The 27524-nt window shown below is 43.3% G+C and overlaps 3 protein-coding genes and 1 long non-coding RNA gene across 4 annotated transcripts in view; 2 read left to right on the top strand and 2 right to left on the bottom strand.

The window, feature by feature from the left end:
• Positions 1 to 23369, top strand: part of LOC306912475 — a 79928-nt gene extending 56559 nt beyond the window's left edge. Inside the window, exons 3-4 of the long non-coding RNA XR_013788387.1 lie at positions 18513 to 18612; positions 22986 to 23369. This is a non-coding gene — a long non-coding RNA (uncharacterized lncRNA). The remainder of the gene's footprint in view (positions 1 to 18512; positions 18613 to 22985) is intronic.
• LOC306943738 (E3 ubiquitin/ISG15 ligase TRIM25-like) lies at positions 4583 to 16990 on the bottom strand (the record flags this gene model as incomplete). The annotated part of the gene is made up of 2 exons (XM_079530269.1): positions 4583 to 5893; positions 16769 to 16990. 2 exons carry the CDS (start codon positions 16988 to 16990, stop codon positions 4583 to 4585), a joined length of 1533 nt encoding a protein of 510 aa, XP_079386395.1.
• Positions 15464 to 16722, bottom strand: LOC306943739 (protein arginine N-methyltransferase 1-like; the record flags this gene model as incomplete). Its single annotated transcript, XM_079530270.1, has 2 exons — positions 15464 to 16483; positions 16699 to 16722. 2 exons carry the CDS (start codon positions 16720 to 16722, stop codon positions 15464 to 15466), a joined length of 1044 nt encoding a protein of 347 aa, XP_079386396.1.
• On the top strand, positions 19434 to 20483 carry LOC306912471 (protein phosphatase 1A-like; the record flags this gene model as incomplete). Its single annotated transcript, XM_079488722.1, has 1 exon — positions 19434 to 20483. The coding sequence occupies one exon, from the start codon at positions 19434 to 19436 to the stop codon at positions 20481 to 20483; it is 1050 nt and encodes a 349-aa protein (XP_079344848.1).
• Positions 23370 to 27524: the final 4155 nt, after the last annotated feature.

Here is a 27524-nt window from a genome sequence, read left to right as displayed (position 1 = left end):
TGGGGCCGTAAACAAGGAAGTGAACGGTGATCCGGTTTTATAGAAGACCCTAAGACGTCCCCACACGTCTTGAGCACTTAAGCTGCTCATTTACTGTCAGATTGTTTCAGTCTGTGTCCCTTCCCTCAACCTGAAACTGTTCTTGATTGTCATTATGGGAACCCATCGGCAAAAAACAGCGCCCTATGCCCACATTTGGAAATTGTATGAGTCAACAGTCTGTCTCGAGAGACTACTTGATTGTAAACCCGAAGCTCTCGCCCCTATCCCGTGCATGCAAGGTCTAATAAAGCAACCATGTCTCTCAAAAAATCTGTTTTTCAAATTATACTATAAAGTAGGCCTACTTGGGGGGACACTTGGGTTTCATAACAACAATAATAATAATACTAAGCACTAAGCGCAAGCACGCACACGTGGCGGTCACAATCGATCGTGCCGCTGTGTTGTTCAAAAGATCAAAGCTTACCAATGCAACTTTTATTGATCTGACCTCATACACGTTATGGAGTCAATTCACTGCTGAGCCATCAGAACCCACTTCATTTGCTGTACATCATCATAAAACAAACAACCTGTGTGTGTGTGTGTGTGTGTGTGTGTGTGTGTGTGTGTGTGTGTGTGTGTGTGTGTGTGTGTGTGTGTGTGTGTGTGTGTGTGTGTGTGTGTGTGTGTGTGCGCGCACGCGTGTGAAAGAACTAAATAACCACAACTTAAGTGTAGTAGAATTTGAAGAATTGACATTGTGACAATTGTGTGAGGGTTGTGACAGAAGTGTGAGGGTTGTGAACTGGGTGAGACACACCCGGACTGTCGTTGGTTAATGTGTCAAGTGGTGATGGCAAGCAACTGTCTGTCATTGACAATAAGTAGTGAGCTGTCCATCAGAGGCTGCCAATGAGACAGCATGGTGAAATTCACAACATGTGGATGTGAGGGTGCCTGCACTAACAATGATGGCGAATAACCTAGTTGTGAGGTAGTGGCCTACATGGGGATATGCGTAATGAGTCAAGGAAGGGCGACTGTGGCTCAAGCGGTAGAGCAGGTCGTCCAATGATCCATGGGTCGGCGGTTCGAATCCCGGCTCCTCCTGGCTACATGTCGAAGTGTCCTTGGGCAAGACACTGAACCCCAAATTGCTCCCGATGTGCTGGTTGGTACCTTGCATGGCTTCCGCCGCAATCGGTGTATGAATGTGTGTGTGAATGGGTGAATGTAATGCACAATCTATGTAAAGCGCCTTGGATAAAGGCGCTATATAAATGCACCATTTACCATTTAAGGAATCCAAAGAAAAGAGATTTTTATTTTACAACCTACGATTCAAGAGTTATAGGGCGAAACATAATGTGGGCTGTTATAGCGCCACCATGAGGCCGGCTGATGTAATTCTATAATTTCTATTGTAATTAATTATTGTAATTATTATGAACCTCCCCTACAAGTGTTGTAACTTTAGCCCTTACAGTTTCCGAGAAAAAACTTCAATGTGAGTTTTTGCATTTTCCCATTATAAGTCAATGGGAAAATTTGCCTGCTTAAAATGGAAGTTTGGATTGCTCTGTTTCATTAATGTGCACAAATCAAAGCTGGAAACATTTGTTACAGTACTTATGAGGATTGTATTTGAGGATTGTGTTTATCTGTGAAAAAATCACACCCGTGTGAACTGAGTGGTGTAAGGTCTTATATAGCCTGTCTGACGTAATGAAATCATGTCTGACGTAATGAAATCACACCCGGGTGAACAGGGTGAACATAGCAACCATGCTCACTTTTTTCTGCACAGACTAACAAAGCCAGTTGTAGGAGTGGTTTACACCACTCAAAAAATAATGCAGTTCCCAAGTTGTGACCTACAGTATGAAAGTCACGATAACAGCCTATGGCCCACCGTGTAATATGATGGAAATTCTCCATTCATTGTCAATGGGAATTTAATGTTTGTGTAGGACGAAAATAGACGATTTGCTCAGACACATATGACGTAAATTCTCTGTTCATTGTCAATGGGAATTTAATGTTTGTGTAAGACGAAAATCTACACTAATAGCTGAATGTAGGAGGGGCTAGCGGCCCTCAACAATAAATGAAAAAATCACACCCGTGTGAAGTGAGGGGCGCTCTAATCATTGTACATCATCATACATCTTCTCATTCCGGCCAATCAGAATTTGTGTCCTCACCTTCGTCTTCAATGTTTGTGTTTACACAAACACTCAAAATTGTCCATTCATTGTCAATGGCATGTAATGTTTGTGTTTTTTTGTGTTTACAATGAATCTACATGGTTAGAATGGAGTTTGAAGTTACAATGGGTCTTTTTGTATAGGAAGGGGGTGGGGCAGCTAAAATGAATATCCAGTATCTAAATGATGTATCAAGCAACTGACATAAGCCTGAGTAGACTATAACATTACCAAAACAAAAGTTTTTTTTAATGTAAAATATCCCTTTAAGTATGTCCATGGGTTTTATGGATAATGAACCAATGAAAAGTACCAAGAGCTTGAGACTAAGCCTACATTGGATCCATTCCTTCCAGTTCCTATAAAGTAATGGTTTTGGACATACCGGTACAAGGTTTCCACACGACAGCAACAATCCTAATAACCAAATCCCCTGCAGTTACTGAACCTATACGAGACTGAACTTCCAATGTCACAACTTTATCGTTCTGTCTAATATCACGTTTACGAGCTGACATTTTCGATTGCCACATTAAACTGATTAACGTGGCATTTATGCATTTTTTATGGCTGGTACATTTTATGAACTTTCATGTCTCTATTCATTTTTATAAATTCTTTTCACAGTGCATCGGCTGCAAGGACAAGCGATGCACAGGGGTGTGTGTGTGTGTGTGTGTGTGTGCGTGCGTGCGTGCGTGCGTGCGTGCGTGCGTGCGTGCGTGCGTGCGTGCGTGCGTGCGTGCGTGCGTGCGCGGTGTGCGTGCACATGCACTGTGGGGTTGGGGTTGCGTGTGCCTGGGTTATTAAAACATTATTACAGTCATTTGTCTATGTCAACTGTACGTATATAAAATGACCCCCTCACCACTGCACTGCAGTTTCCAATAGAGCAATATTATTGGATATTTACACAGTAGTGTAAAGTACATTCGCTCAAGTAAAGAAGTGCAATTTCAAGGTACCTTTTACTTTACTTGAGTATTTACATTATGTTTTGCTTCACATCTCGGAGGCAAGTTTTACTTTTTACTCAAATTTATTTGACAGCTATAGATGATTAATTTCTATCTTACCACACTAATTAAAGCTGCACGCTCCCGTTTATACACGCGTCTTTGTTCGTCTTCTCCTACCAAACCTCAACGTTTGCACATCTCACCATGCACAACACCTACAGCATGCCTGTCCAGACATAACACACTATGTTGCATCCATGCAACTGTCATAATTACAGTACAGTTTGCATTTGCATGAAATACCCTGTTCTTGCGCAACATTTCACAGTGATGCAAATAACATCACATTTTAGGCCACACCCGTTACACTGCACACACACACACACACACACACACACACACACACACAGCGCAGCAGGACAGTATGGTACAGTACAGCACAGTATGGTACGGTACGGTACAGTACAGTATGGTACAATACAGTACGGTATGGTACAGTATCGGTATAGTACCATACAGTACAGTACAGTACAGTACAGTACAGTACAGTACAGTACAGTACAGTACAGTACAGTACAGTGGCCACCTGGATGGCGTGGCGCTAGAGTGAGACCGGCCGAAGGCCGGTCGAATTCTAGTTGAGATAATTCAATCTTCAAAATTATTTGAAAGTAGCAGATTTACAAGCTCACGTGTTGTGAGCTTGTAGATCAGCTCTATTCAAATACCTGAAGCATGAAATAGGCGATTGTATGAATATCAAACGGGATAAGTGCCAAGGCGCAGCCCTGGCAGAGATCAACCCCCACAAAGACAAATCTGTTTTTACTGCCGAGCAGAGATTGGATGGCCCTCTTTTAAGGTCTCCTTCACCCCATACTCCTGTCCTTTGGCACCTCGCACAGTATCTCCCTGGGGACCTGGTCATATGCCTTATCCTTATAGTACATAGTCTGCCCATCGTTCCACGGCCAGGACAAACCCTGCATTGTTCCTCCTGATCGTGGATCTGAGCTTAGACTCCAATACCTTGGCATAGACATTCCCAGGGAGCCTGCGTAATGCGATGCCTCTATAACTGGCACACACCCTCTGGTCCCACTAACCCAACTCACCACCCTATGGTGATCCGTTTTTCAGTTGAGCTCTCTTCACTGGGGTGTCCAAAACGTGTGGCTTCAAATCATCAGATGATGCAAATCATCAGATGATGCAATTACACAACCGATCATTGACCTTTGGCGCTCTGGTACTAGGCACACTTGTGAGCATCCTTACATTTGAACATGGTGTTGTTGGTACATGTAGTAGAAATTCCTCTGAATATTCCTCAGTATTAGTTGTTCAATTAACAGAACAGTGTACTTTTTGGAAGCTGAGAATGTTGTCCTTGAGAAAAAAAATTAACAAAAAAACACACTAATCGTCACATTATTGTGGAGTCATGAGACGAAGAAACCCAAAGTCACACAACTCAGCAGTGCTATCATAACCTAACCAAAATGCAGCATAGACGGTCTGGGTGAAGGTGGTCTGGACTCTGTGGAGGAGAGTCATGGTGTCAGAGACACTGTAGAAGGACAGAGTACCTGCACTGTGATCCAGGTACACTCCTACTCTGGAGGACACACGGCCTGGGATTTTAGTTTCAATGCCGCCGTGTCTGAAAACATAATACCCATTACAACACTGCAAAGACCAAGACTTATCGTTGTATCCAAATCTAATGTCATTGCTCATCCCTGTTCTGCTGATATCTTTATATGAGACAGCTATGTCAACATGGTGTCCACTCCACTCCACCTCCCAGTAACAGCGTCCAGTCAGACTCTCTCTACTCATAACCTGATGAGATGCAGTGAATCTCTCTAGGTGACGAGGATACGAGTGTGGTTTGTCTATCCACGTTACTTTTCTGTTCCACTTAGACAGAGACAGGTATTCATGTGCTGTGTTTGGATCCAGTGTGATTGGACATGATGAATATTGTAAGAAGTCAGCTCTGGTCTTGGGTTCTGGTAGTGCTGATAGTAAAACATCCATTCTATTCACTTTCTCTGAAATGTTTTCACCTTCCTCTTTAAGAATGACCTCTAGTTTGTCCCTCATCTTTGACACAGTCACAGCCACATCTTCAAAGTATCTCAGAGGACGGACATTGTTGCTGACTGGATGCGTAGATTCAGTGATCCTTGAGAGTGAGGTGGAACTGTGTAGAAAATGGATGTGTTCCTCTATGTTTGAGAGCTTCTCCTGCCTCCTCCTCAGGTCAGTAACCTCCTGCTCCACACACTTCCTCAGTTCTTCAGCACGATTCACTTTACGTTTCTGCTGGTCTCTGATCAGCTCCCTCAACTCAGATCGTCTTCTCTCAATGGAAGTGATAAGCTCTGTAAAGATGGTGTCACTGGCCTCCACTGCTCTATCAGCACAGTTATTGATAGACCCGACCTCCTGGTGAAGAACCCTCACGTCTTTCTCTCTCTCATGGATTCTCTGCTGGATGGAAATGTTCTCCTGAAGCTCGTTGGAGGCTTTAACCAGCTTGTGATTCTTGAAGGCAGGAGATTGATAGTGGGGCTGGATGTGAGTGTCACAGTAAGAGACCAGACACTGAAGACAAGTCTTCGCAGATTTCTGTTTTCTCCCAGTGCAGAAATCACAGGCCACATCTCCAGGTCCAGCATAGCACTGATCAGTTGGAACGAGTTGTAGCTCTGTCTTCTTCAGGCTCTCCACCACCTCGACCAACATGTTGTTTTTGGTCAGGACAGGTCTTGGGTTGAACACTTGTCTGCACTGTGGACAGCTGAATCTCCCTCTTTGATCATCCTGATTCCAGTATCCCTCAATACACTTACTGCAGTAGTTGTGTCCACAGGGAACACTCACTGGCTCCTTGAGTAGATCCAGACAGATAGAACAACAGAAATGTTCCTGGTCCAGTTGAACCCCTTGCTGTGCAATTTTACAACTGACTTTGCCTGGCATATTGCGTACTAAATTAAACCTAATTTAGTTTTTTGGACGATTTAAAGGACAATTTGGTTGTGATGACATTGCTTGATGATGTCATTAAGTCATATCCTTCCATAAATTATGCAAATATTTGCATCTGCTTAGTTTTACTGTACATATGCGTGCGAGTAAGTGGGCGAGCGTGCGTACAATATGCGTATCTTCAGAACAATTGGACCGATAGTCTTCAGACTATAGCCGTGTGTAAACCAGAGGGAATGTGATGCCTGGTGGGAAGTCAGTTGGATCAGCGGTTCTCAAAAATGATCTAGAATCTAATCCTCATCAATATGATGTCATAGTGCTAACGTCATATCATGGCCTCCAAGTATACCGCAGTAAGCACTCTGACAACAGGTACAACGGGTATTGCGAACTTGCGAAGGGGTATGCATCACAAATGGGCATTGCACTATGATGATTCAAGTGTGTGTGTGTGTGTGTGTGTGTGTGTGTGTGTGTGTGTGTGTGTGTGTGTGTGTGAGTGTGTGTGTTTGTGTGTTTGTGTGTACACAAGCGTGCGCGCTTGTTCTACACGTTGTTTCTATACATTCCACAAATCTTTGTGTTTTTGTTTGTCTGTGCTTTGCTCTTGCTTAACTTTCCGTCCGTATAGCACTTGCCCTAGCCTCGACGACCTTACAGGCATGCGCATATGTTCAACTTATATGTAGCTTGATAGCATTGTTCATGTAGACATATAGCACTCTATAGTGTATACACATAGTTTCATTATATACAGTAGATAATATTCCACTGTTGTGTTATTAACTTGCGTATGATTCACGATGACTATTTTTATGTTTTATGTTTTTGTCCTTGCTTACTGTAAATAGCTCTGGATTAAGAGCGTCTGCTAAATGCCTAACATTGTAACTATGCCCTGATGTAATCAAGGTGACATCATTCTTGATCAAACATGGATTTCAGACACTTTCATCAAGATAAAGCTTTGTTTTAATATATTGCATTCAGTTTGGTGGCATGAACTGTCACAGAGTTATTATGAAGGTATATGTTAGGATGCAGATACAATCCACAGAATTCTTCATCTAACATACTGAAGAATTAACTGCCACAAGGACAAGGGTGAGGAGGTGGAGAGTCTATGAGCATGAATCATTAAGTGAGCTGCTTTATATTTTGCATTCAAATAATGAGAAAGTGTACTTGAACACTAGAAGGTTCAAGGTCTCTGTTGTTATTGTTGTGTACAGGAAGGAACCTAAGAGTTCCTCGGACATTGTAGCATTATTAGTACTATTATGATTTAAATCAACATAGCAGTTTAGAAGCTGAGAATGTAACAATTCTCCTTGTGGGAAAAAAAGAAAAGCACTAATCATAAAGAAATTATTGTGGAGTAGAGACGGACAAAAGTCCCAAAGTCGGATCTACTTTATGACAAGCAACTCAACAGTGCTATCATAACCTAACCAAAATCCAGCATAGACGGTCTGGGGGAATGTGGTCTGGACGCTGTGAAGGAGAGTCATGGGGTCAACGATGCTGTAGAAGGACAGAGTACCTGCACTCTGATCCAGGTACACACCTATTCTGGAGGACACACGACCTGGGATTATAGTATTAATGTTTCTGTGATTGAAAACATAATATCCTTTACAGCACCGTAAAGACCAAGATGTATCATTGTGTCCAAATCTACTGTTGTTTCCTGTCCTGCTGATTTCTCTATATGAGACTGCTATATCAACACTATAACCTCCCCACTCTACCTCCCAGTAACAGCGTCCAGTCAGACCCTCTCTACTCAGAACCTGATGAAATGTAATGAATCTCTCTGGGTGATGAGGATATGATTCTTGTTTGTTCATCCATGATATATTTCTGTTCTCTTTAGACAGAGCCAGGTGTTGATGTACTGTGTTTGGATCCAGTGTGATTTGACATGAATATGTTACGAACTCAGCTCTGGTCTTGGGTTCTGGTGTTGATGATAGCAAAACATCCACTCTGTTCACTGTCTCAGAGATGTGTGTGCCTTCCTCTTTAAGAATGACCTCTAGTTTGTCCCTCATCTTTGACACAGAAACAGTCACATTTTCAAAGTATTTCGGGGGACGGACGTTGTGTGTAGAATCACTGATCCTTGAGAGGGAGTTGTAACGCTGTAGAAAATGGACGTGATCCTCTGTGTATGAGAGCTTCTCCAGCTCAGTAAGTCTCTTCTTCAGTTTATTAACCTCCTGCTCCACTTGCTTCCTCTGTTCTTCAGCTCGATTCACTTCACGTTTCTGCTGGTCTCTGATCAGATCCCTCACCCCAGATCGTCTTCTCTCCATGGAGGAGTTGAGCTCAATAAAGATGGTGTCACTGTCATTCACTGCTCTATCAGCACACTGATTGATGGACTCCACCTCCTGGTGAAGCACCTTCATGTCTTGCTCTCTCTCCTGTATTTTCTGCTGTATGCAGAGATTCTCCTGAAGCTCTGTGGATGCTGTGACCAGCTTGTGGTTCTTAAATGCGGTTGATTGATAGTGAGGCTGGAGGTGAGTGTTACAGTAAGAGACCAGACACTGAAGACAAGTCTTCACAGCTTTACCTTTTTTCCCAGTGCAGAAATCACAGGGTACATCTCCAACTTGGAGCCCTGTCTTCTTCAGGCTCTCCACCACCTCATCCAATACAATATTTTTCTTCAGATCAGGTCTTGGGCTAAATGTCTGGCTGCATTGTGGACAGCTAAATATCTCTGTTCGATCCTCCTCATCCCAGTATTTCTCAATACACCCACGGCAGTAGTTGTGACCACAAGGAACAGTCACTGGATCCTTCAGGAGATCCAGACAGATAGAACAGTTGAAATGTTCCTGGTCCAGTTGAACTGTTTGCTGCGCCATTTTGCAGCAGACTGTGTGGCAAAGTGTTACTGAACAACTTTCATCAAAATACAAAGTTCATGACATGCTAAATGACATTTTGTTAATTTGACGATTCACTTTAAAGGGCAATTTGATTGTGATGATGATATCACATTGTGATATCATTGCGTGATGACGTCATTAATGGAGATATCTGTATCTGTCAATCATCATCCCTCTTCTTCTATCTATTATTACAAGAAGTCCATGCCCACAAAGCGTACAATTTTGTGCACCAGTTCAGTTGGCCAAGTCATAGACTGTGACGTATGCTGAGTATGTTCACGTCTGTGCTTTCTGGCCGTGATACGTCACTGACGTTACCTCTGCACCTTCAGCTCAGCCGAGTGGGTCTGCGACTACGCGACTCGCGAACTGTTCACTGATTTCTCTGTCCCCTATATGAGGAGATCCCTCATGTCATCAATATGATTTCATAGTACTTGATGTCATAGACTTTCCTTCAGGTATGGTAATGGGTACTGCACTGTCAACAGGTACAATTATTGCAAGTGATTCTCAAACATTTTAATGTCATTACTTGCGCAAGCAGAGTGCGCAAGTACTAGTTTCGCCCGACGATGCGTATGCACCGTCCTAGCAAATGACGTAATGACTACAGACTACTGAGCTAGCTATATCAGATATACCCTGACGTCATTTGCTGGGACGGTGCATACTTATCAAGAGTAACCACAGTATACCGCTAATCAACTTACAAATTACATATACATAGGAACATTACCTCTAATCCTCCCGACACTAAAACATATCGTCATTACGTCACCATCAAAAACCAATTACATTCTGGCATGGGCTAGTTATCATTGAGAGCTAGCTATACCAGTTATACCCTCTTCGACTTCTTCTATTATGATACTAGGAGATTTAAATGATGACCTGTATAGCGAGAAAGATGGAAGTATAAAGACCTTCATGTCCAGATTAGGCTTTAAACAATTGATCATAAATCCAACTACAGATTACGGAAGTATTTTAGATCATGTATATTTTAACAAATGTGAAAATATTATTACAGAAATTGAAATTAGAGACACCTATTACTCTGACCATGATTTAGTATTAATATCACTACAGTCCAAGATTAAGTAAATTTAATTATTAATTAATTATACTGTATACGTGATAACATATTTTATTTCAGTTTATATACCTTTTTTTTTTTCATCGGATATCTGTTATGATTTGAACATGAATTACAATACATTCAGGAATGACAGAGAATATGATACAGGTGGGGGAGTGATGTTTGTTATAAAAGATTATTAAAATAATAATTTTAATAATAATTATTCCATTAAAATAATTCAAAATGAAATCAAGATATTAGAAAGAGTAGAACACGTATGCATATATGTAAAAGATAAAGATCTATATATCATTCTTATGTACAGATCACCTAAAACAGACCTTTCGAAATTAAAGACATTTCTTCGAAAACTTGATAAAGTATCTACCCTCTTCGACTTCTTCTATTATGATACTAGGAGATTTAAATGATGACCTGTATAGCGAGAAAGAAGTATATCTGTTATGATTTATTTTTCTTTGAGAAACTAAAAAGAGATCCAGGACAATTCTAAATCGATAGAACTGTATTTTTTTTATAGATAGAAAGTTCTACACTACTTCATAATACTACTTTTTTACGTGCAAAAAGTAGGTACGTAGCAAATAACTAAACCTAATAATTCAATATTTCAATCGTTCTTTCAAAGAGAAGCTGAGATTTGACAGTTTGTAGCGGTCGACAGTACTTGCGTGCTCTGCTTGCGCACTGTGCAACAAGCAAGTAGGCACTCGACAGAGTGCAGTTCTAGTTTATTTTGTTTTTATTTTATACCGTTATCTGGGACTTATTAAACTCTGTCTCTTAGTTCCAGACCTGTGGGTCCATTTGGTTTCATCAGTTAGGGACCAGCTGAAACCCCCTCATTGGCCACCAGGGGTCCCCACGTGAGTAGCCTACCAGTGATCTGTGATTAAATGTATGCGTGTTATAGTCCGTGAGCCAGGGGGGTTGGTCTGTACCATCTGGCTGAATAAGGCTCATAGTGATTTTTGTGAAGGTATACATGTCTAGAGTTAGAAAATATGTGATAGCATTGCACCCGTGGTAGCTTTATGAGTGCTATCATGCATTTTATTTTATAACACTAGGTGAAAATTGCATGGATCAATATGAAAATAAAATAGTAATACACCCCCCAAAAATGAAGGTTTTTGCAATTGGTTCTGGTACCTCTAGGCATGCTTAAGAATATACTGAAAATATATGTTCTGGAAAGGCGTCATTTTCAAGATGGCGTCCAATATGGCTGCCAGGAGCTTAACATGGCTATAACTAATACTAATTCATCATTATTTGGGGGTTTAGGACTAAAGGAATGTGGCTGAATCAGTGAAAGTGATCAGTTAATTATAGGGATGTGCCGATGAGACATTTTGGCCGATATCGATATCCGATATAATTAATTGCTGTTATGGCCGATAACCAATATTACCAATGTCGATCATTTTGTCCATTCTGAAAAATCCATGTAACAGGGTGTCTGCACTGCAGGCTTAGGCAAGTCACATCTAACTTAAACCTTTATAATATTGTGAGCTTGTAGATCTGTTCAAACTGTTACTTTGGGCTTGTTTATCTGTAAAGACAGACCGATTCATTAATTTCATTTCATTTTTTTCATTTTTATTTATTCCAAACATGTTAAAATATAAATGAGAAAAGACAAAGGAAATAAACGTCCAAAAATAATAATAATAATGATCTTTCATAATCCTTAACTTATGTTTATGTTCGAAAGTCGGGCAGATACTGGCACTGAGGAGGATATTGGAAGGGGTATGGGAGCGCAACCTGTCAGCGGTGATCACATTCATTGACTTCCAAAAGGCTTTCGACACCATCCACCGGGGGAAACTCATGCGTATTCTACGTGCCTACGGAGTTCCAGAAAAGTTGGTCCAGATGATAGAGTCAAGCTACAGCCAGACTCGAGCCAAGGTCCAAGTTCGGCCTCAAGCTCAATACCAAGAAAACAAAGGTAATGACAGTCAACACAGAGGACAAAACCATTGCCACTGCAGACGGGACGGTGCTCGAGCGAGTCGAGGACTTCAAGTACCTCGGGGCCTGGACTGCCTCAACTGAAAAGGATCTGAAGGTTCGGAGAGCACTTGCCTGGAAAGCCTTGCACAGGATGAGGAGAGTGTGGAAATCAGACATGGGAGAAGACCTTAAGAGGCGGCTGTTCATAGATACTGTCGAGACATGGACCCTCACAGTACAACAGGAAAAATCCCTGGATGGAGTCTACACAAGAATGCTACGAATGGCACTAGGTGTCACATCAGAAATGTGGACCTCTTCTATGGGGACCTACCACGGGTCACGGACAAAGTCAGAGAGAGAAGGATGAGGCTGGCAGGGCACTGCGTCAGGTACCCAGAACTTGAGGCAAGTAAATTGACTATGGGAGCCAAACCCAGGGCAAAGCCAAGGGGGGGAAAGAAGCGTACCACCTATGTAGACATGCTGCGGCGCGACAGCTTTGCTAACAACACTGCAGAGCTCAATAACCTGATGTTGGATAGGACATTGTGGAGGGCAGCGATCCAGGAATCCTGAGTTGGTGTTGGCTAGACCTCACTCTCGCAGTTACTATGTTCGAAAAAGGAGTAGGGAAAGGTTTATTGAAAAACGTAATCGGTCTGATTAATCAAACCGATGCCGATTAATCTAAAAACAACTCAAATCGTCCGATACCGATGTGTTTGCCGATTAATCTCCCATCACTAGTTAATTATGTATTGCCAAATCCAAAATGGTGTCCATACCACACCCAAAGTGATGTTCTATTGTACTGCATTATGTAAAAACAATACAATTACAAAATTAACAGAATAACTGTCACATAAAATCAATTTCTTATAAGTAGGTCAATCTTATGTGCTAAAGGTCAGGTCAATGTCTGTCTCATAAGCAGGTGTGTCCAAGCATGCAGCAGATACAGTATGGTCACTGGTTGACATGCACAGTATTCACCTTACCATTGATATGCAGCTGTTTGTTGTTGTAACCTACAGCAGGGGTATTCAACTAGATTGAACTGTAGAATGATGGTGTGTGGGGGGCCGCACAGCGTGCACGCTTTACTGAAAATGTGGGGGTTCTCAAAATGCATTTGTGCTCAAACACAAAGATGTATACATTTGTGCACAGTAATGAGCAGGATAATATGACTATACAGCTATATGTTACCATAGAATAGATGTAGACCTATTTGACAGTGCATAAACATAATTGCCATGACATTAACGACCTTCAATGGGACAGTCCTGTGCAACCTCATATCCATGTGCAAAGGCAAGATCAGAGCACAAAATACTTTGCTGGCAGGGAACTTCCCAGACTACCCTGATGTGCTGGGTGAGTTGGGTGTCACAATGTAACAATCTGTTGCTGCTGTTGTACCACGACAGTTGTACTCATATACAAGTGGAATGTGGCAGACCACCAAGCTCAATTTGAAAGTTCAGGTGATGTCACACAATTTGGATGGGAGATCCACATTTTGCTAAGGGTGACCTGACACCTGATGAGATGTTGAAGCTACAAATGAGAAGTGATGTTGATAATAAAGAGGATATACTTTTGACAATGAGGTAGATCAAGATTTGGGTAAGATATTGCTGCCAATCAGGAGGGCTAGGGGGATGTGGTAGGTTGATTTTATGTTCCTGATTATGAGTTGAAGCTTACAGATATTGAATGTAGTTGCAAAAGATAAATATTATCATATTTTCTTATGCTATTATTACAAATGTATAAGTATAAGTTGTTATAGAAATATAAATAGTTGTTTCTGTTTCATTGACCAGACCTTTAACATGTGAGATTGACCTGATATAAAGGCCTTTTTTGATTATGCCAATTACCAAAGTTTGGGCAACCAAGCTAAAATTGTCCCCAAATACAAATCAACAACAAAAACGTAATATGAAACAGCATTATTAGGTTTGGTATTGAACAGATAGAAGTGTCAAATGGACTAAAAGGTGATGTAATGGTGAACGGAAAGTTATCTTATGCATTACTTACACTGTACACTTACACTATATTTAGTTTATTGAATTTCATAAAACATTTCATTAGAATTTATGTTCTAAGATGGTTTTAAATATTTACAGTTATTTACAGATCCGGGAACCTTTGTGCTGCATCTTTCATGAAAACAGAAGTACGTCTCATGTAATATATAGTCCCTATATGTTGTCTCTCCTGTAATAGATAACATTTCTAGATGTGCTAATTTTAACAACTTTTCAGAGAAATATATAGTATGAGCTGTATCCCAACCATTCTTCAAAGATATATGATCAATAATAGGAGAGAACCATCAGTTTGAAGTAGAATGTTCCATTCGGATTTTGAAAATTGAGTTTTGGCATGTGGTTATAAATGGAGTGATAACACACAGAAAGCTACCACAGATGCAATGCTATCACATTTTTCCTAGCACTAGGGATGTAAACCTTCCCAAAAATCACTATGAGACTTATTCACCCCATCGGTACAGATGACCCCAGATTTGGGGTCCTGGCTCACGGCCTATTAGTGCATGCATACTGTGTGTGCCAACGTCACAACCAAAAGTGAAACTGAGTTGTGGGTTTTGTGAATCATGACACCCTCAACAGTATCGTTGTACAGGCCAATGGGGGTCAGAGGAGTGTCACCCATTGTCAACCAATCATATAATTGGTGCCATTTTTGTCTACTCGGTCTGTGTCAGAGGTGGGCTGTGGACAGTTCAGAAACCCTACCAGTGACACCATCGATGGAGAATCCAAGCTAATAGAAACGGAAAACGTTCTATTCCTGGAAAGATAGCAACTGATAATGCAACCCATTGTTCCAAAATTGAAAGAATAAAGTCTGAATCACACCATTGTCCACCACTGGGAAACAGGGTTCAATGTCGGGTTCAAGGACCGGCACCATGGGCTCCAAATGGACCCTTATGCCTCAACCTTTTTGGCTTTTTGTAAAACACATGAGATTGAAAAACATCCTAAAATAATTAAAATAGCTGTTTGACAAGTTGTGAGTTGAGACTTGAGAGTAGATCTTTTAGAGTAAAAAAAATAAGTTTGAGCATAAGGGGTAAGGTGAGGAGGTGAGAGTATACCAAATGTACCCAGCTTTTCTGCAACCTTTATTGTGAAGTTTCTGTGAAACAGAGGCTGGTTGTGTTTATACACTGTGGATTGTGCAGTGTGCATTGGGATACAAGAGATTAAAAGGAATACAGGATCCATGGCCTAATGCAATTCAAACAGGGGTTGCTTGAAATTCAGAGGGTTGTGAAACACTGTTCTACTAGCGCATCCTGTATTCGGAGGTCTTGGACACCTCACAAAGCCGGCCCTTGAAGTCGATGTCTATGGTGAAGTCCAAGTCCCTGTTGTTATTGACGTTTGGCTTCATATTGAAGGTGCCAAAGATCTCCTCCCCAGTCCTGACCGGCAGGTAGTCATCCAGGTAGAAGACCGTCTGCTTCCAGTGGGTGTAGGGAGATTCGGGACCGGTGGAGAAGCCTGTCCTCTTGTGGCAGAGCGTGAACTCCATGTTGAAGTACGCGACTAGGGCGTGAATGTAGTCGCTCCTCTTCACCTGCAAGCAAAATGGCGCGGTGAAGGACAGGTCGTCGATTGTCACGGCATAAATGTCCACCTCCTTGATGAGACACGCGCTGCTGACCAGCTGTTTGGGGTCCACCATGTCCACCAGGGGCTCCTTGATGGCCACCTCCTTGATGCAGGACATGTCGAAGCCGTACACGTTCTCCCACCAGTTGAATTTGTAGTCCTTGTACTGTCTGTCCTCGATGGCCGTGATGTAGAGTGTAGCCCTGTCGGGGAAAATCAGGCCGCCCGGCTTCAGCCACTTGTCACGGGCGTAGATGACGGTGTTGAGCATGGACTCGTAGAAGAGGCAGTAGCCCATCCACTCCGAAATGATGACATCGACACTCTCCACCGGCAGGTCCACCTCCTCCACCTTGCCCTTGATGATCGTCACGACATCGTCCAGCTGGTTGGCCTTGACGATCCTCACGGCGTAGTCGGAGATGCTGCTGCACTCGACTCCTATGACCTTCTTGGCACCGGCCTTGGCGGCAAACATGCAGAGGATGCCTGTGCCGCTGCCCACGTCCAGCACCACTTTGTCCTTGAACAGGTGCTTGTTGTGAAACATGGCGTTGCGGTAGGTCAAGGTGCGCACCTCGTCCTTCAGCATCTCCTCGTGGATGCCAAAGTGAGCGTAGGAATCAAAGTAATAGTCCTTTGATGTCATGTCCTCAGCAGCCGGCACGGCCGAGCTCTCCCCATGAGAAACCTCACACGCACCAGACCGAAATGGCAGAGTCAACGGGCATAAGAGTGTTGTCTCCGCCGTTTCAGTCCGCTGTGTGAGCTGTGTGTGTGCTCGCTTGTGTGTCTGCTTAGAGGCAGGACATTTATAGTGAGGCTGGAGGTGAGTGTCGCAGTAAGAGACCAGACAGTGAAGACAAGTCTTCACAGGTTTTCGTTTTTTTCTGATGCAGACATCGCAGGCCACATCTCCAGGTCCAGCATCGGGAGGAACAGCTTGGGGTCCTTTCTTCCTCAGGCTGTCCACCACCTCAGCCAACATGTTGTTTCTCTTTAGAGCAGGTCTTGGGTTAAACGTGTCCCTGCACTGTGGACAACCGTATCGGCCTCGTTGATCATCCTGATCCCAGTATCCATCAATACACCTACTGCAGTAGTTGTGTCCACAGGGAATAGTCACCGGATCCCTCAGTAGGTCCAGACAGATAGAACAGCAGAACTTTTCCTGGGCCAGTTGAACTTGTTGTGCCATACCTCCGCTGATCTTTGTCTGACAAACAGTGTTGTTAACTAATTATCATAGATTAACATAGAAACATGACAGGCAGGGCTAAATTGTGTTTTGTTAAATGGACGATTCATTCACTTTAAAGGACAATTCAGGTTTTGGTAATGACTTTGTGATGTCATTTGTGTGATGATGTCAATAAGTCAAATTTCACTTTGAAGTACAGAATGGCGGTATTACAAGATACCATACAATCTGTATATTTAAATTGCTTGCAGATAGATGGTAGACAGGTGGACAGGTGGTGGGCATTAAAAATATAACATCTGTATTTGATTGGCCAACAAATGTCACAAACCGTAACATCCAGATTTGATTGGCCAAGCTTCGCCAGATCAGTAGTGCTGCGTATCAGACTGAACATCTAGTAGGCTATAGAAAAAGTATGAAGAAAGTATAGTTACAATAGGAAACAATAATCCATGTGAGAATGGCAAATATAACTTGCATAATGCAACCTTAAATAGGACAATGACCCCTTCTTTCAAATGCTCAGTCAGCAGATTATAAGAAACACCTTGGTAGCAATTCCTCATTCAAACCTTTGGGGTATTGGGACTGTAAGGAATGCTTTCACAAAGCTTGTCTCTGTAAAAGTGCTCCATCTCTGTCACCAGCTCTGCTTAAAGGCCATAACATCTCTACGCTGGAACCTCAAGGAACACTCATCATGCCCTGCTCTATTAAAGTGACTCCACTGGGGATGTCTCCACCTTCTTTCTTAACTTTCTTAACTTTTATTGTTCAGATTCTCCATGTATTACTTGCGCAAGCAGAGTGTGCAAGTACTGTAATCGGCTGGGTATGTCGGTGTTGTCCATCGGCCAATCAGGGACCACCATTCTTGATGACATAACTAAGGTACGTTTGGTGATCGGCTGGGTATGTATGTATGTATGTAAGTACAGTATGTATGTATGTCGGGGTAAGAATGGTGGTCCCTTATTGGCTGTTGATGGTGACGTAACAAAAGTATGTTTCAAGGTTTTAGAACATGCAGTTGTAATAGACATTAGTTAATAGCAGTACGTGTGCGCTCTGCTTGCGCACAATTAGGCCATGTATGGCCTACTTACAGTACTGTATGTGTGCATTCTGTGCAAGGCGCAAGTTGGCACCTCGACAGAGTGCATTTCTAGTTATGTTTATTATGTCGGTGGTTCTCAAAGTGGGGTCCGGGGAACCCCAGGGGTCCTCGAGGGGGTTCCAGGGGGTCCCCGATAAATGTATAGTTGAACAAAATGGACCCTTATGTTACTGTAACTCTGAGACTATATAAATCCATTAATTTTGGTTTCATTTGTACACTCAGAGTTATGGTGGTCCGTGGTCTAATGCATGGGGTTCGCAAAGTGGGGTCTGGGGCCAAATGTGGCCAACTACCAATTAATTTAGGGGACCCTGACATGAAAAGGTTTGAGAACCAGTATTATGTATCATCATTTTATACAACATAATGTTGGTTCCTGTTTTGTCTCGTTCACAGCTCCCGGGTCCCTGGCCTGAAAATCATTGCAAACCCCTGCATTGGGATGGGGCCTGAAAGTGAGTGACAGACATGTGGTTGGCTTGCAACATCATTCAAGGTGAGCAGGTTTCTGCAAGCTGCATGCTCTGCTTTTTAGAGTGCACAGGAAAGGAAAGTGGAAAGGCACAGGAGCACATTGTGTGTGTGTCGTGTGGTCGGGAGAGCATTGGGATGACAAACGCATTGCTGCAGGACCATATAGATTACCGAAGTCCTGACGTCACTCCCACTATATACCCCTGGGTTATATTTTCTTTTCAAAATCCCACAGAGAAATCTTATAGATTGTGACATATAAGAACTGTGTTCCAAAAACGAGAAAACAAACCACCCCCGGAAATGTTGACAGGTATATGTGACTGTCGTTTATGATATTGAGTTACATTAAATAATCTGTGTTTGGAGGGGCGAAAAACCTTTTCTTACCCTTTGGATAATGGATAAATTAGTATTTTTTGTCATCAGTTGATGCTTCATATCCATATGAATAAAATCGCCCGGCTGATTTGTTTATTTCAGGAACACAGTTCTTATATGACACAACCTAAGATTCCCCTATGAAGGAAAAAAGAATAATGCCATGCCACGGGCATCCAGGGGGATAGCGCCATCTACTGGCAGTGATGTCAGACTTTGGTGCTCTATATAAAGAGAGATCCCACATTCTATATACAAACTCCACACATCTGCATTTATCTCCTGTCGAGACTATCTTTAAGACCCCCTATTTCCTTTTAGTCTTTTACATATACTATACTGTCACAGATGAGGTCCCTGGACAAGATGCCCACATCGAACAAATTCCGTTCTTTGTTTTTGGACAAGCCAAAGACGTTAAAGCACAAGGGGCACGGTGACGGTAACAACCTGCAATACGGTATGAGCAGCATGCAGGGCTGGAGGTCAGAGATGGAGGACACGCACACGGCCGTAATCGGCCTGCCTCGCGGCCTCAACCGCTGGTCCTTCTTTGCGGTTTACGATGGCCATGGCGGGTCCATGGTGGCCGAGTACTGCTGTGAGCACCTGCTGGAGCACATCACCAGCAACCCAGACTTCCAGAACGCTCTGAGAGAGGAGGAACACTCCGTGGATAGTGTGAAGAACGGCATCCGCGCTGGCTTCCTGCACTTCGACGAACACCTGCGGACCGTTTCCGAGAAGAAGCACAGCGTTGTGGACCGCAGCGGCTCCACCGCAGTAGGGGTTATGATTTCTCCCAGCCACATCTACTTCATCAACTGCGGAGACTCGCGGGGCGTCCTCGCGCGAGGTGGAAATGTGCACTTCTCCACGCAAGATCACAAGCCCAGCAACCCGCTGGAGAAAACGAGGATCCAAAACGCACGTGGCTCGGTCACATTCCAGCGAGTCAACGCGTCTCTAGCCGTGTCCCGTGCCCTGGGAGACTTCCACTACAAGTGTGCACCTGGGAAGGACGCCACGGAGCAGCTGGTCTCCCCAGAGCCCGAGGTGAATGCACTAGAGAGATCTGTGGTGGAGGATGAGTTCATCGTGCTAGCTTGTGACGGAATCTGGGATGTCATGGCCAACGAGGAGTTGGACCAGTTTGTCAGGGCCAGGCTGGAGGTGACGGGCGACCTCGAAAGAGTATGCAGTGAAATTGTTGACACCTGCTTGTACAAGGGAAGTCGGGACAATATGAGTGTGGCGCTGATCCGATTCACAGGGGCACCAACGGTTTCTCCCGGGGCCGTGAAACGTGAGGCAGAGCTGGATAAATACCTGGAAAGCAGAGTAGCAGAGATCCTAAATAAGCAAGGGGATGAAGGGGTTCCGGATTTGGTCCATGTGTTGCAGACACTGACGTCTGAGAGCATCCCAAACCTCCCTCCTGGAGGAGGGCTGGCAAGCAAACAAAGCGTTATCGAAGCAGTGTACAACCAACTGAAGCCCATACAGAAGTGATAACAGACTCTCCGTCCACAGATGACATGTGGTAACACAAAGAACAACATTCTTTACCAACTAAGGCTGGGAGATTTGCGAGGCAGAGTAAGGCCCCATTCAATTTCACAGGGCACGGTAACACGACAGGAAAACAGGAGAAGGATACTGTTCTTCTCTAATTAGAAGCACTAGACCTGTACGTGCCCGTCGGTCACCGGCCTACAGTACTTGGGAACGATGCAACTTGGGAACCTAATAATACCCATTGTCATAGCACCCGTTTTAACTATCTGTCTGTGTCCCTTTTGTGCCCATACTGTATATGGAGATCTCTGTAGTATGCAATACCCATTGTCATAGCACCCATTTTAAACAGTATTTCTGTCCCACATGGAGATCTGTATCTGTCTGTCTGCCTGTGTCTGAAGAGTGCAAACTGTGAAAAGTGGACTGGTTAAGTAATCAATTGGCAGGTGTGGGGTTGCAATGGCAATCAATTGGCTGAGGCAGAAGCTGTAAATTGCACAGGTGAGAGGAGTTGGCCTCATTAGGCCCAATGGCAGAGCCTGACCAGAGTCTTTTGTGGTGTTTCTGGACAACGGTGTATGCCACCGACTCGAGGCCGGGCACTGCACTCCCTGCGGTGGTGTGGAAAACGTGTGTCAAATGTTTGAAGTCGTGGGGCAAACGGTTCTCGAGTTACGTGCATTTACAACCGCACACACACACGCACACACGCACGCAGAGACGTAATTATAGTTAGATTGACGCCTTTGACGGAGACGCATTTATAGTTAGATTGGATGAATCGTTCCTCTCCTTAAGAAGAGGGCCTTGCATGGAACATGGAAGGGGGTGAGGGAGGAGCTGCAAATAGCCTGAGTACAGGCTATTCCAATAATGTATAACACCAGGGAGTTGTGAGGGCGTGTAGGAGCCGAGGTGTGTAAGGGGATTACTGGGTACAGTTCGGCATGCACAGCAGTGACAGTCAGTGTTGTGCAATATGACTTAGGAGAGTAATATGTTACTCCTTAGTTAAAGTAATAATATTATACTACTTATTAATTGGAATCAAGAGTAATATTATTACATATTACATTATATTACATTACATATTACTTTTCCACCCGTCCCACCCGCAAAAGAATACAATCTGTTTAGCCAGCTCCTATTAGAACTGAATCCATTTCATTGGAATAATAAGTCTCCAATCAGCCAAACTTTATAATTGCAAGGATATAAAACAAAATAGTCAACAGTCTCTCATCAGTCTTTTTCTGCTGCATATTCCACATTTGGAATACAACATCATTGTTATTGGAGGAGGCAGAAGGGGTATGTCATCATCGTTTCAGTAAACAGTAAAGATGCGTATATTTGTACACAGGGAGGAGATGCAAGGGTTACGTCTTCAGATTTCTTCACTCTGGGACTCGGTTTAAAAGATGAGCGTATTCAGTAACCCAAAATGCCGGCTCCGTGTGGACAAAATGGCAATACAATTAAAATCTCCGTCTGGACTGGACCTAAGACAAGTTACGGTAGCTGTTACTGGTCGGTTCACAGATTGTGTGCGTGCGTGCGTGCGTGCGTGCGTGCGTGCGTGCGTGCGTGCGTGCGTGCGTGTGTGCGTGTGCATGCGTGTGTGCGACCCTGGGTAAATAATATACTGTACGGCAGGGTCCAATCAGTAGCAGCAGCTGTGTTAATAGCAGTAGCGACAGACACAGACATCTCCTCCAGATGTGCTACTTTTAACACTGAACAGCAGCGACGGAGTTGAACACCAGAGGGTTGGTTGCCCCCAAAACTGCAAAAGGTTTTCCATCGCTGATCCTTACTGCCAGCCAGGTCCTCGAGGGGTATGCCGTCACAATTATCACATAATCGACTACTACTCACAATCATTTTTTGTATTATCATCATCATAATTGTTTCCTTGTTGAAAGATATTAGAAAATAAATAGCGGAAATAGAAGATCTACAAGCTCATAAGATGTTGACTGTGACCAGGGTGTGTGTGTGTGTGTGTGTGTGTGTGTGTGTGTGTGTGTGTGTGTGTGTGTGTGTGTGCGCGCGCGTGCATGCACACAAATTGGTTTGCATTCATGTACGGTAATTTATTGTACTGGGTTCGATCCCTGGTCCAGGATAACATTATATTATACTTATTGTCTCACTGTATTTTGTCCTTATGGCCGGCTCAGGCCAAGCTGTGCTGTGCCAGTTGCTGCTTAAATGTTACCTATATGTCTATTTGATTGTGTTGTATATTGTGTTCAGGGACGTTCGCACCCACGGGGGACACAACAAATGATGTGTCCCTCGTGGGGGTTAATCCGGCCCTGACTGTGACGCACGCATTGTGAGCTTGTCGTCGATCCAAAGTATGAAGTTACTAAGATGTGTCATGTCCTTCCTTTGTAGGTTATAGTTGTCATATCTGACTTTTGTCTGGCTTTATTTGCCTAAATATCAGAGCTAGATCGACTATTTTCACTTCTTTCTTTTTATTAGGTTTATTCATAATGGACCTCTCCGCTCCAGTTCTGCTTATGATGGAAACAAAACAAGACAAAACAAAACAAGAAGCGATCACAGAACTTAACAGGTTGGAGAAAGTTCCAGGTTATTATGGAAGACTATGGGTTCAAGACAAAAACAGTGCAGCTTCAAGTGCTTAAGACATGGAAGCAAAGCAGCCAAAGCCATGTGGCTGTACGCCGCAGTGAACCCAAGTAAACACTATTATCCTATTTGTTGCTCACGAGTCCAATTGATTCGTTACGCTGGACTTTTTCTGCAGTGTAAGAGGGGGTTGATGAGAGACATGAGGTGATTAACGAGGGCACACACACACACACACACACACACACACACACACACACACACACACACACTCACACAGCCCTCCAGCTGTGTGGTGTGTGTGTGTGTGTGTGTGTGTGTGTGTGTGTGTGTGTGTGTGTGTGTGTGTGTGTGTGTGTGTGTGTGTGTGTGTGTGTGTGTGTGTGTGTGTGTGTGTGTGTGTGTGTGTGTGTGTGTGTGCGCGCGCGCGCGCGTCCGTGCGTGCGTGCGTACAGATGGCGTGGTGAATTAGTGCCCCAGTACGCTATGAAGATAGATATGACACATATGTCCTGCTCACCCGCCCCCCCTCCTCTCTCGCTCTGTCTGTCTGTCTGTCTGTCTGTCTTTTTCTTTCTGCAGTTCAAAGATGAAAGTGTGAAACAAAGACACAAATATCTGTACAGTTATATCTGTACATGTATACATTTACAGATACAGGCCTACAGGAATAAAGAAATGAGCAAACATAAACGTTGATGGTGATGGATGGTGTATTTAATGCTGTGTGCTATACATTATACCTATAACTGATCTATTTTAATTATTATACTACTCCTTTTCGGTTTATTTTCTTTTTCTTTTACTACTATTTATTTTTACCTATGCTACTGCATTGTCTGAAGGAAGCTGAACAAAAATAAGACTCTTATACCTTAGACTCTTGTACCTGCAGCCCCAGTGGTTCTCAAACTGGGGGTCTGGGGACCCCAGGGGTCCCTGAAGAGGTAGCCTACGCCGGTACTGTAATTCCGATACAAATGTTTCATTTGGTTACATTTGTACACTCTCAGAATTAGGATTTTATAGTAGCCTATATAGATTGCGGTCCCAGAGATAGAAAATTGTTTCAAATGGGATTCCGATGCCTAATGCATATTATCAAGCTATAGGGGGTCCTTGAAATTAAAACGTTTGAGAACCACTGCTGTATAGGCTACAATAAAAAAACAACCATGAAACCTTGAACATGTTGGAACATTGTTGGGCTTCACCTATAGGGAGTTTTCTTGTTTTTAGTCATGTACTCAAACACTTTCTGTGTATTATACCTCTCCTCTCCTCTCCTCTCCTCTCCTCTCCTCTCCTCTCCTCCTCTCCTCTCCTCTCCCTGCCACCAGCATTGTGGACAAAACAACACATCAATATTAATTACACTGGGTCATATATTCCTGCTAACGAGGACGATGGTCCTGATTAGAAAGATTATCAGATCCTGATTGGCAAAGACTTTGTTATGCTGCCGCATCCCTTTTAGGGATTCACAGTGCATCTTCGAAACCTCTGTATTGGCCAGGAATTACCATATCGGTGCATCTCTAATGGTAAGTCAAACATTATCGGGCAGAGATGCATTTAAAGTGTCATGTCACACCTCCATATATGGTCACTCTTCGTGACATCACACCTCCATATATGGTCATGCCTATGACATCACGCCTCGTGACATCACGCCTCCATATATGGTTACGCCTCGTGACATTACGCCTCCATATATGGTCACGCCTTGTGACATCACACCTCGTGACACGTCACGCCACCAGCCATCTCCATATGAAGATCACGACACTGACCTCATCTTCTAACCCTGGATAACCATGGAGAAGACTGGATCATCACCTAGATCTGCATGTATGGGGCCGGCCAGCAACTCTACATCTGACCTCAAACTTCAAACCCTTAGATCTCCATATATGGAGCTGACCTGTTCTGACATTCCATATGTTGATCCTCTCCCACCCATCCCTCCTGTTCTGACATTCCATATGTTGATCTGACCTCATCAAACCCTGTACACTCAAGACATGCTCCATATATGGCTAGTACAGAATTCATTCCATATGTTGATCTAACCCCCCATGCAAAAGCACTAGCGCTCGCCCAGCAGTCTGCTGTCACCCAGGGTGAGGTCGCTTGTCAATATCTAAATGTAATATTAAATGATGAGAATCACAATGTTGTGCACTGAAGATTAGATATCTTTAGCCTAATAGCAATTGCACTTAAATAGAAAGACAGAAAATTACTTTTACATTTATAGTCTGTATCCAGAGAGCTCTTTACAATAAATTATTTATAACATTACAAATAACACACGTCCTTATTGTAGTTACTTAAACACAGGGGTCCATTTGGTTACATTATTTTGAGCTGTATAGGGTGCATCCACACACCCTGGATTCACGAAGATGCTTCTTGCCACGAGCGACAGGAGTCTCTTCCTGGTTTTTAGACAGATGGTGGATGGAAATGAAGCTCCACCTACGCGGCAACTTGCAGCGTCGGCCAGAAAACCGGAAACGCTTTGCCGACGCTGCAAGTTGCCGCATGTAGGAGCTTGATTTCCATCCACCAGCTGTCTAAAAACCAGGAAGAGACTCCTGCCGGTCGCGTCAACTGGCATCTTCGTGATTGTGTGGAAGCACCCTCACATCCTGTGAATCACAGCCTGACCACTCCCACCTTGTGGCAACGCCCACATTAAGGACCCCCCATGTATTTTCCAGGCAGGCTCCAGTGTGGTATACCGTCTGAAAAAACCTAGACTACAGCACTGCCCTGGAGCCCCCCCCCCCCCCCCCCCCCCCCTGATGTAATGCATAGCTAGCATGTTGCATGTTACATGATTCTCCCTGATTAACTCCCAATAACATTGCTGTCATTTGAAGATGACAGACTCCCGGAGGCCCCGCCAATCCACGGCGAACCCGGTATAAGCCAATTACACGGAAGCTATCATTGAACATAATGGAATTAGCATTAGCTGATTTCAACATCTCTCTCCATCTCTGTCCCTACCGGCCCTTTAGAATTCAGCATGAAATCCTCTCCTCTCCTCTCCTCTGTGTGTGTGTGTGTGTGTGTGTGTGTGTGTGTGTGTGTGTGTGTGTGTGTGTGTGTGTGTGTGTGTGTGTGTGTGTGTGTGTGTGTGTGTGTGTGTGTGTGTGTGTGTGTGTGTGCGCGCGCGCGCGCGGACACCCCTCTCATCCCGTACCCCAATCGATGGCGGTCGCCATGGTTACAATACCTCTGAGGGTTGTGTGTGTACGCTGTACAGCGATATGTTGTTTAGTATTTCGCATTGTTCCACTGCCAGAGACAACAGAAATATATTCTCAGTACCAACGTAAAAGTAGCTATAGTCAAATCTGTCACATGTCTGATCGAATAGCCGAAGTATAATGGTCTTACAGTACATGGTTAATAATGTCTATTTTGCATAAAGCTGACAAATAGCCCAATTGTTGGAGTAAAAAGTACAATATTTGCATCTGAGATGTATTGAGTAAAAAGTACAATATTTGCATCTGAGATGTATTGGAGACAGTAGAAGAAAAATATCTATAATCATCAGGTCAACCAGCTGTGTTATTATGTTAGCAAATAGCATCCATGCTGAGTAAGCAAGAATGAAATGTGATTGATGCTTGTGCCTGCAGGGGGCATCGGTGAGTGACTTTAAAAGACTTTGCTTAGGGCTGTTTTACTTTAAAACACTTCAGGGGTCATTTAACGTCTACTTACAGGCTTCTTTCTGTATGCACCGTTTTTTAAGATGCTTGATTTGATATTTCCACATTTGATATTCATTTTATGAGACACCTTTATGAACTATGAAGTCATTGTAAATGCAAACTCCATGAACACACATGTTTATTACAATTACCCCAGAAGTGTTTTAAAGTGAAATACCCCTTTAATTTAGATTGAATTGATAATTCAATTCAATTCAATTCAGCTTTATTGGCATATCGAAACATATGCTTACAATTGCCACAGCAAAAGTGCGACATGATAAAAACAATTTAAGGGCAAAGGAAATGGGGAAAGTAAGTACATTTTATTTTGGAGGGTACTGTGTTATACTTTGCAACATTATTGTAACTGCTGCAATTATTCTAATTTATTTTGTATTTAAGTTAATTATTGCTCGCATAATGCCTTTCATTGCATGTCTAAGTCGGGCCGGAAGTGCCATTGTTGGCTAATGCAGAACCCTTTATAGGGCAGTCTGGTGTCAGTGAGACAGGTAAACAAGGTTTGACAGCGTGATGCAGACAGAAGTTCACGTTTGTGCATCGCTGTGCTCATGGCATGGGCACTAGCGATCCTCTCATTCCCTTTTTGCTTATAGAGCAGCCAGTAAGGTATGTTAATGTTGTTATTTTGCATGTTATTTGGAGTGTATTTTCTTTATTTCATGATTAT

This window comes from Electrona antarctica (assembly GCF_951216825.1).
Source record: "Electrona antarctica genome assembly, chromosome: 19".
NCBI lineage: Eukaryota > Metazoa > Chordata > Actinopteri > Myctophiformes > Myctophidae > Electrona > Electrona antarctica.
Note: the sequence above shows the minus strand (reverse complement) of the source record. Positions and strands in the feature narration are given on the sequence as shown.